The sequence below is a fragment of the Pagrus pagrus genome (assembly GCF_965226575.1).
Source record: "Pagrus pagrus genome assembly, chromosome: 13".
NCBI lineage: Eukaryota > Metazoa > Chordata > Actinopteri > Spariformes > Sparidae > Pagrus > Pagrus pagrus.
Window position 1 is genome coordinate 4325207 of NC_140197.1, and position 11741 is coordinate 4336947.

General features: G+C 45.3%; 2 protein-coding genes across 2 annotated transcripts in view; both read left to right on the plus strand.

The window, feature by feature from the left end:
• The window catches only part of LOC311267831 (homeobox protein Hox-B6a-like), a 4163-nt gene extending 789 nt beyond the window's left edge, over positions 1 to 3374 (plus strand). Inside the window, exon 2 of the mRNA XM_084371071.1 lies at positions 1984 to 3374. Coding sequence (XP_084227197.1) covers positions 1984 to 2270 — 287 coding nt within the window. The 3' untranslated portion in view covers positions 2271 to 3374. The remainder of the gene's footprint in view (positions 1 to 1983) is intronic.
• A 4345-nt stretch (positions 3375 to 7719) lies between these two features.
• hoxb5a (homeobox B5a) lies at positions 7720 to 11232 on the plus strand. Its single transcript, XM_084371249.1, has 2 exons — positions 7720 to 8479; positions 9878 to 11232. The coding sequence occupies exons 1-2, from the start codon at positions 7771 to 7773 to the stop codon at positions 10123 to 10125; spliced, it is 957 nt and encodes a 318-aa protein (XP_084227375.1). The 5' UTR covers positions 7720 to 7770; the 3' UTR covers positions 10126 to 11232.
• The last annotated feature ends 509 nt before the right edge of the window (positions 11233 to 11741 follow it).

Below are 11741 nucleotides of genomic sequence, written 5' to 3' on the forward strand. Positions count from 1 at the left end.
TTTTACGATCCCCGTCATAAAAGTGACGCTTGTTTCCTCTGTCAGTCCCTCTGCTGTCTTTCCTTTCTCCCTTTCCTCCTCCTCCTCTCCCAGTAGCTGCTTTATGATCCCCGTTTGTTGGGCTGTCAGTCAGTCATGTGCTCGGTATTTTATTGTCCGTCATAAACCGGGTTTGTTTGGGTTGTAGCCTAGCTCCTGTTACTGTATGTGACCTGCTGACCGACGCAGCTACCGAGCAGGGGGAAGAAAGTTGAGAGGAAAAGCCTGTCAGAGAGTGTTGTGGGTGAAAACAAGAAACAGATAGAAAGAAGGACAGAGAGACAGAGAGGAAGCAGACAGTCAGCCTCTGTTTAGTTTTCATTCTTTGTATTTCTATTTTAAAAATGTATTCTTCTTTAAGCGTTTGGGAACCGATTAAAAAAAAGACAAATAAAATAGAAAACACTTCACCAGCTGACTCTCATGAAGAAAACGCGTTCGTGTCTTTATACAAACTTGTGTTTCCACATACCAGTAAAGGGAGAACGGTCTCACAGCTCCCTCCTGCTGTTTTTTTATTATCACAACTTCCCTTCAGTTATCTCATATGGAGCCTGTTAACTCTGTGGGCTTCCGCAGACAGTGTGATAGGATGGTATTCACCCAACAGATTAGATATTACACTTGTAGTCAGGCCTGGAATTGCTGCCAAGTTCGGAGTGAAAGTGAGATTCGAAGAGAATAATTTGATTTATCTGTCTGCCCAAATAAACACACACAGGTGTGTTGTTGTTTTTTACACTGTTGTGTGAATAAGCCACCGTAAAAAATATATAAATAATAATAAATATAGTTTGAACCACTGCACTGCCGAACGTCTTTGTTTTAATAGAGAAAAACGGCCTGTTGAGAGAGCAGTGAGTAATGGTGGATGATGCAGGGCTACTGTTGTACAAAGCCCTGCAGGACACTCCGAGTTATGACAGATGAGGTGGAAACAGGCTCCGCCGCAAAGAAATATATAAGGAATAAAACGCAACGCGGGCTATAAATGACAGTTGAAGATGTAAATGGCAGACGGAGATAGAACAGAGGAGGCACATAACCCCTGAGTGCTCCTCCATAATCCGGTTTTCCTGACTTTTTCTCTTTATGGATATTTGGATTTAGATACGTGCCCTGAGCAGCATGCGGTTCTCCATCCATGCTCTGCATTTTCAGATCGATACAGAAACCGAAGCTGCTAAGCTGACAACATGGCCATTTGTTCACCACCGGGGCCAAAATACAGTTAGTGAGGAGCAGAGGAGACTAAAGCCCTGGAAGCTGATCCTCACTGAGGGGAACACCACTGAAATATTATCCTTACTTTACTTTTACCCTCTTCATTATATTTATTATTATTATTATTATTATTATTATTATTATTATTATTATTATTTACAGTGATAGTAATAATAGTGTCGACTAGAGCAACTAACTAGAACAACGCGTCTCTGTCCTCTTCACTGAATGCTGCTATTCACCAGCAGGTCATTAATATGTCATTACTAAAGTTAAATAGATGGCTTGTTATTTTTTATGGTGTTCTATTTTAGTTCCACATAAAATCAACATTATAATTTCAGCTTCCACATAACATTGAAAAAAACAAGTGTCTCTTTCTCGGGCCGGCTGGGTTAACATTTCACTGAAGAGATGCCAAAAAAACAGAAATGTATAAATGGGCTCTTGCTCGGTCTGTCTGTGAAGCAGCTCCATGTCGGAGAAGCGCACTTTTAGGAGGAGAGGGGAGACAGTAATTGACTGGCGCACTGATTCACTGAGGGATTAAATTCTGACTTTATTGATCAGCACTTGGCAGGTGGGAACAGAATAAATGATACTAAAAAGCGCGCATAAAGCAACAGAAGGTGACTCAGTCCTCCTGTGTGTGTCACCAGGTTCAGTGTGTGTGTTATTGCTGTGGTTAAAGTGTAACTCTCTCTCTGCCTCCTCTCTCAGGGACCTTCGGCAGCCCCGGGAGGCGCGGGCGGCAGACTTACACCCGCTACCAGACTCTCGAGCTCGAGAAGGAGTTCCACTTCAACCGGTACCTCACGCGGCGGCGGCGGATCGAGATCGCGCACGCGCTCTGCCTCACGGAGCGGCAGATCAAGATCTGGTTCCAGAATCGGAGGATGAAGTGGAAGAAGGAGAACAAGCTCATCAACTCCTCGTCTTCATCCTCCTCCTCCTCCTCTTCCTCCACGGTGAACGGCGCAGAGGAAGAGGAGAAACGGACGGAGTGAACGAGGAGAAACAAACTGGTATAAGACACATGGAAGAGGGGGAGGATGGATGGATGGATGGAAGAAAAGACATGCTGGTTAATCCCTTCCCCTCCTGTCTCAAGCTCCATCCAGACGTCTGTCTGATGTGAAAACTCTGGGAAAAAGTAGCCTCCGTTTTATTTGACTTGTTTTTTTAAACCGGAGCAGGGCTGAAACATGTACTAGAGAAATAGAAGAAGAGGGATATTCACTTTTTTTAACCCTCTTATATCGCCACCCAACAAAAAGAAAAAAAAGTCCCCTTTTTCTGTACACTGAATTCGTCTCTCTTTGTGGTCTGAAAATTAGGAGGTCATTTGACTCTTAAACGGGACCATGTGACTGTGGAAAGAACAGATAAAATTAACATAGTGAATAAAAACAAGAATATAAAAAGGAGAGGGAACGGCGGAGGGCCAGTCTATGGCATCCAAAGTGTATTTAAAATACAATAAGTAACCCTGCGCCCAACGGTGACTAACTGTTTCAAGAGACAATTTCTTGTTGCATTCCAAGAAAATCACCCAACTTCTTATTCTACTTAGTTGTTATTTTTGTCAAATGTACTTCCTGTCTTGCAGGCACTTGTTCTGAAGCTTTAGAACTCGACTTCGGGCTGTTTTTCCCCGGTGATATTTTTATTTTTGTTCCTGATTTTTTTTTTTTTTTAAATGTGTTGTGTGTATTATCTTCAATTAAACGTGCGAACACGATCGTACACACAGCAATGTGGTGAGGAAAGGCTCTTTGAGAGGTATATGTATGTCAAATGGTGTTCATATTTAAACTGTATAGAAATAAGCAAGGAAAAAAAAATCACTCTGTCCGGTGGAAATAATGTAATTGCTGGTTTTGGGTGGGGTAATATAACATTTCCAGCTGTTTTACTCTACCGATATAGAGGGGTCGCGTGTTGGGGGGGCGGGGGGTGTTAACCTACTGATGTTATTCTCCAAACTACCTAAAAAAACGTTCAGGAAAGTGTATATTTTATGAATTTTTACATTGTTTGTTTATGTTAGTGTTTTGTCAAGTAATTACGTATACTACCTATGAGAAATGTTCAATAAAATGTAAAGAAGTGTCCGGAGAGAGGCTGTTTTTGTGGGAGGAGCAGGTGATCCGGAACATGAGTTCGGTGTTACCAGTGAACACTGAGAAGTAGACACAGTTTTATTCCATGATTTAGTGGCCTACTTAGACCCGCGCATAAAGAATCGTAAACCTTTTACCCCCACTATTTGAAACATGCACGCACATATTTACGGCGTGGGCCAAGTAAGCGCACGCGGCGGGTCCGGAGGGGAAGTGACAAGGGGCGCGAGCTGCTGCCGATGGCGGCCTGAACTAATTGATGACCAGACCGAGGGGGAGAGAAAGTTGACCTGTCCTCGAGCCGGCCGGCCCAGACACGTCACACACACACACACACACTTCACCCAGACAAAGTGGACAATGTCCTCGTGACCCTTTGAACTCTGCGTGTCCTCTGAGTGACCGGCGCGCGGGTCCCTCCTCTTCGGCAGCAGCGGATTGGGTTTCAGCGATGCACGCGCTTATCTTTAGCGAGTGATCAGCATTGTTAGCGGACATGAGCAGGCCCGGGGACAGCATCAGAGGCAGTGCAGTGTACAAACACACAGCTGGTCAGCTCACACGGAAACTTTGCGCTGATAAAGTCAACAGGGAAAATATGACTGTCATGTTACATCAGTGTGTATATTCTAAACGTAGAGGCTACTGTGCTGAAGACACAGTCATATGATAACCATACCATAATATTATCATAGCATGTGCGCAACTTTCAGCTCATTTTATGTTATTCTAGTTGATGTCCTGACTATATACAGTAAAACCGGAGAAGGTAGGCCTATATTTAGTTCGCTGGAAAAAAGAAAAGGCGCTTTCAGCTGTAGGGTGTACTGTCAGGGTGATAGGTGGCATAGTTTGTCGGTAAATCATTAATACCACAGTGAGGAAATAAAATGTTTTCAGCAGTGTGTGTGTGTGTGTGTGTGTGTGTGTGTGTGTGTGTGTGTGTGTGTGTGTGTGTGTGTGTGTGTGAGGCAGTGCGTTTAGAGGTCAGATGATCACATGCTCAGATCACTGATTGATTCAAGTCAACGTCCACAAAAAAAAACTTGAGGTAGACTGAACATCGAATGATCTCAGCTCAATATTCCACGACAAAGTTAAAGCTCTGTATAACGGGCAGCTAACTCGATCTGGCCTGTTGTATCATACAGGCCTCTGTTTTTGGGCTCTGATGACGCTGGGGTTGGTGGTTCGATTCCCCGCTATGAGAACGCCTGCAGTAAGGTGGACTGCACGATGGCAGATGTTCTATGTTAAACACAGTGGAAGTGGTCTAACTGTGACCCAGAGGGCTCATTTTACCAACCAACACACACTCGCTGCACACACACGGCAAAGAATGTTGTGGATCTTTACTTCGCCCATGCTGTATGTCCTCCATTTACAACTCGCTCCTCCAACTGTTCAGGAGTTTTAAAGAGCTGCTTTTAGACTCTGGCTCTGAGTGGATTCAGTCAGAGTGATGAAACTGTTCCATTAGACCTTGAGCAAGACAAAATCTGTAATATTTCAACTTCTGTTTAAATATGAAAATCTCCAAAACTGGAGTATCTTAACAGCATCTCGACATCAGTGCACAACTTGAACTGAGCACTTAAGTACTAGATTGCCTTGAATTTTGCTTACATTTGTGAAGTGTAAGTATATATCTATATATCTAGTATATATCAGATATCTGCTGTTTAGTGGATGGTTTTATCCTTTAACAATGTGAGCAGAAGCAGATTCAGATTAGGTGTACTTATTCAAACCCTGAATCCTGACCATCCTCTAACGAACCATCCCCATGACACCGAGAACATGCAGCAGTTGTTCAGAAAACAGTAAACACTAACCAAAAACCAGCTCCAGAGTGAAATACTCTGCTGTTTTTAAATGTTGTATTCTTTGGTAAAAAATCAGCAACCACTGATGCGTCCTATCTGACCAAAAGAGCCAGCGAGCTGGTTCACTGTACACATTTTTAATGTGATGGTGGAATCTATATATAACGAGTATGTTCAGAAGTGTGTGCCAACTGGGTCAGAGCCTCCTCCCCATCATCTCTGCAGCTTACAGGCCATTCCTGGCACACTCTGGCTTCTCTGCTTTTGAACCCACCAGCCTGCTTTCAGGCCAGAAGTTGGCTGATTTAGTGTTGATATCAAAACTCTGTGGTCAAATGATGAATCTGCTCGCCCCCTGCTGCTGCTGGTTGCAGTTGTTTTATTCTGCCTGGTTACTTTGGAATATTCAAGATGATTTCCATTCCAACTGCTGGTTTCCTTTGCCGACGCTCAGTGTGAGAGCAGCTGAGTGTCTGAAATGTGGCCTGAAACTGCACACACATGCGGCAGCACATTTATACACACACACTCCCCCGCGGAGCGCGTTTGTATCGTCTCACACACACAAATCTGGAATTCTTCATCTGTCCCTTGCTCTAGCACATGTACATGTGTGGGTCAGAGTTACAAGGAAACATGCGCTCCCGAGTGCACGTTGAGGCCTACTACAAACGCGCGCGCGCGCGCGCGCACACACACACACACACACACACACACACACACACACACACACACACACCGACAGGGCTGAAATGCATCCCAACCCGGGAATCAACAAATCATAAATCAGCAGATTTCCATCCAGTGTGGACGTCACAGATCAGGTTTAACATTCCTCCTCTGCAGCTGGAAGGACTGGAGGGGAGGCTGTAGGGAGAAAGGGGGAGGGAGGGGAAGAAAGAAAGAAAGAAAGAAAGAAAGAAAGAAAGAAAGAAAGAAAGAAAGGCGCAGTAAAAGGCCAAATCTCACTCTGCTTCCCAGTCATGACTCGGTGGCTTCACACAGTGACAGGCGGTGTGTGTGTTTGTGTGATGGGGATGGTGAGGTTATTCTAGTTAAAGTTACAGTCAGCTTCTGGTCACTGTATCAATGAATTGTCAGTGTACTGCCTTTAACTACAGTCAGCATTTGAATCTGCAGCGTCTTTGTATGACAGGCCTTTCTGTGGCGGAGAGGATGCATGCGCACTGCAGTTGGTATGGTTGTGACAACGGCAAATACTGTACAATATTATAAATAAATAAATGAATAAATAAATAAATAAATAGATGGATAGATAAATAAATAGATACATAAATAAATAGTATATAACTTGGCTGATGAGGGAGCTCTGTGTGTTTATGGTGGATGCCTGGAGTAAATACTGATGATATTGTAAAAAGATATTTCAGACAGTGGACTGATTTGTCTGTCTCACTGTACCCTGTCCCGGCTGTGGTGCTACAGCAGTGCACAGTGACGCAGTCATGCGGCTTTGCGGCATTCATGGCGCACTAAATGGCAGGTCGCATTTGTGACGTCTCACACATCTTTAATTATTATTTTTTTGAGTTTCAGGTTTTTTGTTGTTGTTGTCATTATTATCATTTTTTAAAATGATCATTACTATAGTTAGTATTATTATTATTACCATCATTATTATTAGAAATAGTATTATTGTCCTTATTATAATGTTCTATTGTTCCATGTAGGCCTGATTGCAGATGAAGAACTTTCAGCTGGAAGAATACAGAGGTGGACTGTTATTACTGGTTAGTCTGCGGCGTTGAATATTCCATTATTAACGGGTTATTTATTACGGTGGATGGTCACTGGCTCCTAATTTCCAGCCTACGCGAAGGTCACTTAACAGGCCTGACTGATGAGAGACACATACACTTACAGAGAGAGAGAGAGAGAGAGAGAGAGAGAGAGAGAATATTTTAAAACAGCTCTCTGAGACTGTTTTTGGAGTGTCTACTTTCTCCCTCTCCTTCTCTTTCTGTCCTTTTTAATCAGTGCAATAAATTATGTCTGCAGTAGGTGGCGCTCTGAGCTCACCCCCGGCACCTCCAACACCAGAATAATGGGTGTGTGTGTGTGTGTGAGAGAGAGAGAGAGAGAGAGAGAGAGAGAGAGAGAGAGAGCGAGAGGGAGAGCGAGAGGGAGAGCGAGCTTCCCCCGCCCATCCCTTCATCATTAGAAACCTCAGAGCATGAATTACCTCTCCAAAGTCATCGGCGAGAATTTACGACTGGTCAACAAAAGCACGTGACCGCCCCCCCTCCCTCTCTCTGTCTCTCTCTCTCTCCTCCCTCACCTCACCCCTCACCTCCCCCATCACACACACACACGCACACACACACACCCCTCAATCTAACACACTCACACACACCACCCCACCCCCATATTTGGACGGCGCATACATAGCTAAAAACGAAGTACAGTGCAACGCCATAATTCACTAATACATCATAAATCGTTGAAAGTACCCGCGTTATAACGACCAAGAGAAATCTAACAAATCAAGCGCCCCTTAGTACTCAACTGTAAGCCTGCAACTCTCTAAAACAACCTAAATGAGCTCTTACTTTGTAAACTCGTTCTCGGGGCGCTACCCAAATGGCCCCGACTATCAACTGCTAAATTATGGAGCCAGCAGCGGCGCAATGAACGGCGGGACGTACAGGGACTCTTCCTCAGCCACCATGCACCATGCGACGGGCTCTTACGGCTACAGCTACAATGGTATGGACCTGACCGTCACCAACCGAGGAGGGGGGAGCGGCGGCGCCGCCAACACCGGAGGACACTTCGGGGGCGGCTCGGTCGTAGGGGACTCCCTGGGCTTCGGCTCCCCCGCGCCGGAGAGGAGCTTCAGACAGCCGTCCAGCTGCTCCCTCGCCTCTGCGGCAGACTCCCTCCTGTCACCCGGTAGTGGAGAAAGCAAGCTGGGCGCCCGGAGCTCGTCTCCCCGCTCGGAGCAACCAGGAAGCGGTAATCTCAGCTCTCCAAACCTGTCCTCCACGTCCTCCGGCGGCGGCGGCGGCGGCGGCGGCACGGCGCAGCGCTTCACGGAGCTGGACGACGCGTCACCAGAGACCGAGGACTTGCAGCACAACCGAGACGCCGGCCACGGCAACAACCCGCCGCCCAGGAGCGGGCACCAGCAAGTTGTGCAGAAGCAGGAGGGCGGCCCGGCGGGATCAGCCGCTGGCAGCACGACGGGCAGCGAGACTCAGCCACCACAGATATTCCCCTGGATGAGAAAGCTGCACATTAGCCATGGTACATGCTGCTCTTGTGTTTACAGCTTATTAGCTCTGTATCATACAAGTTCCAGGGCGATCATATTCATAATGCTGGCGCAATAGATTACAGCCTATATGTTTGGACACATGGGGATGGTGACAGTTTAGTGCTTGTAGAAACTACAAGGGGAGCTATGGTGCTCTGTGCCTCTTTGAATACACACTGAAGATCCAGCAGACTTATTGCTGCTTTGATTTGAGTTGAGTAAATTGGCTGCTTGAGAATAGCTGAAAGACACACTTAGCCACGGTTCCTCGTATTTTGTCCGCAGCCCACCAAGCCTTTTTCCACTGCGTCAATTTAATATATTCGTGTGACTGTCAAATATCAGCAAGCGATGTGTTTTAACCTCTTAGTGAAGCACGAGCTATCTGTTTTATTTTTCGAATATTTCATCACTTTTTACTTGTTTAGAAATCAGAGAGAGTACAGGACAGCTGGCCTCTCTCCGGTTAACCAGCTCAACTTATGTATTTGCGTGTTTTCTTAGTGCATCAGGGTGCGATTCGTTTTGCATTTCCCTCCTGTTGAAGCAAAGGACGCCGGATAGTTGCCCCCTCAGTATTTCCTCCCTCTTTTTTATTTTAGCAAATTCCACAAAAGCGTCATAAATCTGTCAGGGGAGAGGCAAGCCGGGCAGCAAAAGCCCAACAGGCTGAGGAGCGCAGACAGAGCCGGGTGGGAAAAGAAAAAAAGAGGAAGAAAAAAGAAAGAGAGGCCAGGAAGGCTTTGGAGGCTGCTGCTCCTTTGAAAAGTGAAGCTTTATTACGTGTGGGAACTTTATTAGGGAGGTGAGGGAGAGGACGGGGCAATAAAACCCTGAAGGGGTGAAAAGGGGGGAATAAAGAGGGTGATGGTGAAGAGGGCTGGTTAAAAAAGAAAACAGTGTTGTGACAAATAAAAGCAAGGCTTTTAGCGTGGGCTGTGGAGTGGAAATGGCAGAAATAAAATGTGTCAAGAAAGAGTGCTGTCAGAACACGGGACGGTTTTACACACCGTTGCTGCGCCTTTGCGCACGTTTATCCTGATATACCAGTGAGGTAAATCAACCCTCTGTGTCTGTGTGTCTGTGTGTGAGGGTTCAGAGGGGGGTGGACACAATCATATTAACACCTGTAGCTACAATAAACTCGAACTCAAAGCTGAAAACCTGCAGACAACACATCTGTGGAGAATAATGTTCCGTCAGAAGTATTTTGGGAGTATAGGGTGTTCTGTTTTTCTCGGCTGTATTATGATGTATTCCAAAGTATTGATGGCTATTTAATTTTTTCCGCCAACTGCTTGTGTGCATTTCTAAATGATCACCCGTTTATACATGTTGGCGCATCAAACGAGCCCTCTAACCGCCTTTTGTTCGCTCCAAACCCTCAGATATGACGGGCCCGGACGGGAAACGGGCGCGGACGGCGTACACCCGCTACCAGACTCTCGAGCTCGAGAAGGAGTTCCACTTCAACCGGTACCTCACGCGGCGGCGACGGATCGAGATCGCGCACGCGCTCTGCCTCACGGAGCGGCAGATCAAGATCTGGTTCCAGAACCGGAGGATGAAGTGGAAGAAAGACAACAAACTGAAAAGCATGAGCCTCGCCACCGCCGGCAGCGCCTTCCAACCCTAGAAATTAAATAAAATATGTATATCATCCGTCCATCTCTTTGGAAAGGGTCACTACCGTGTGCTGGCTTCCCAGGACGAGAGAAAATACAGAAAACTTGAAGAAAAATAAAGAAGAAGCCAGCAGAAAATGGAGCAAAAGGAGACAAACGTGATGAAGAAAGATATATAACAAGCAGATTCCAAATCTAGATTTTACAAACACTTCCTATCATCAGTTGAGTACTGTACAGCAGCGCAGCACTTTTTTTTGTTCGGCATGTTGGTCTGTGGTGTTTTAGGGCAACGTAAAAAAATAATGACTGTGGTACTTGCTCTTGTAAAAAAAAAAAAAAGTTAGTGTTCCTGTATGTTGTCGTCGTTTTCAAATAGCTGTTCGGAGGAGAGGAGTCGCGATAAGGAAAGGATGGATAATGCTACCTAACGAAGTTTCTACCTACATCCTTTCCTTACAACCTTGCTACCTACTTGTTGTTTAATGTCTGAATATCGTTTTAATGTGTCAAGTGCGATGTTTTGTAATGGACAAGGTGCTCTCTAGAGAAGTTAGCATGTGAGCTCTTATTGTAAGTTATTCACAGCCAATAACGCGTGTATAGCCTTCTAGTTTGAGTCCCCCCCGCCCCCCTACCCCCAATCTGATCTGCTCCTATTTTTATTGAGGAGGCAGAGAGGGTGTGTGTGTGTGTGTGTGTGTGTGTGTGTGTGTGTGTGTGTGGGTGTGTGTGTGTGTATGCGTGTGTGTGTGTGTGTCCAAAAACACGTCTCTGTATCATCCACATAATGTTGTGTATAGCTCTATTATTCAAAAACGTGTAACTGTATATTATTGTTATTATTATTGTAATTATTGAATCCATGTTTCAGAAAGGATGTACATAGATATATATTGACATTTTTAAATGTGACCAGATGGCTATTTGTAGATGTAGTGTGTGTGTGTGTGTGTGTGTGTGTGTGTGTATGTGAGAGAGAGAGAGAGAGAGAGAGAGAGAGAGAGAGAGAGTGAGAGAGAGAAAGTGCGCGTGTGTACGCATGAAAAAGACATGGCTACCGTCCTGTGAGGCCTGTAAGCTTTCTGCCAATGAGCTTTTTGTATTTGTTTGTAACTTGGAGTAAAAAAAAAACAATAAAGTGCCCCATACTCATCCGAACCAGACTGACTCAACCAGCTGCTGTTGGTGATGTACCAAACTGCCGCACAAATGGCTTAACTGGGGTTTAAATCATGACATTCACACGAGCCAAACGTTTTATAAGTCCTCAGCCTGTGCTGCCGGTGAAACCGATGAAAACCAATCATTCGGGAATATTTGCGCTAGTTGCTGGTTAGAATTTATTGTGAATCGTTTCATATGTCATTATGTGTCTCGGGACGACATCAGCTGCCCGCTGCCAAGTTCTGAGCTCAGTGTGTCATTTCATAAAGACTATTCGGCTGAGAAATAACCCCGGGTAATGCGGTTTGATTCGGATTAAGCCATATGTGGTTCTGGTCGAAGCGTGTGACCAATCCGAGTCAAATACTTGGACAAAATTCACTTTGTCCTATACTTCTGCGCATTTCCCTCCTTCACCACTCTCTACATAGTTGTGTGCGTTTTTCTGAGCCTGATCTAC

Excerpts from the sequence above, each read along its gene's own strand:
- hoxb5a (XM_084371249.1), top strand. The coding sequence starts at position 7,771 with ATGAGCTCTTACTTTGTAAACTCGTTCTCGGGGCGCTACCCAAATGGC. Across the intron at positions 8,480-9,877 it reads AAAGCTGCACATTAGCCATG|ATATGACGGGCCCGGACGGG; the intron begins GTACATGCTGCT and ends CCAAACCCTCAG.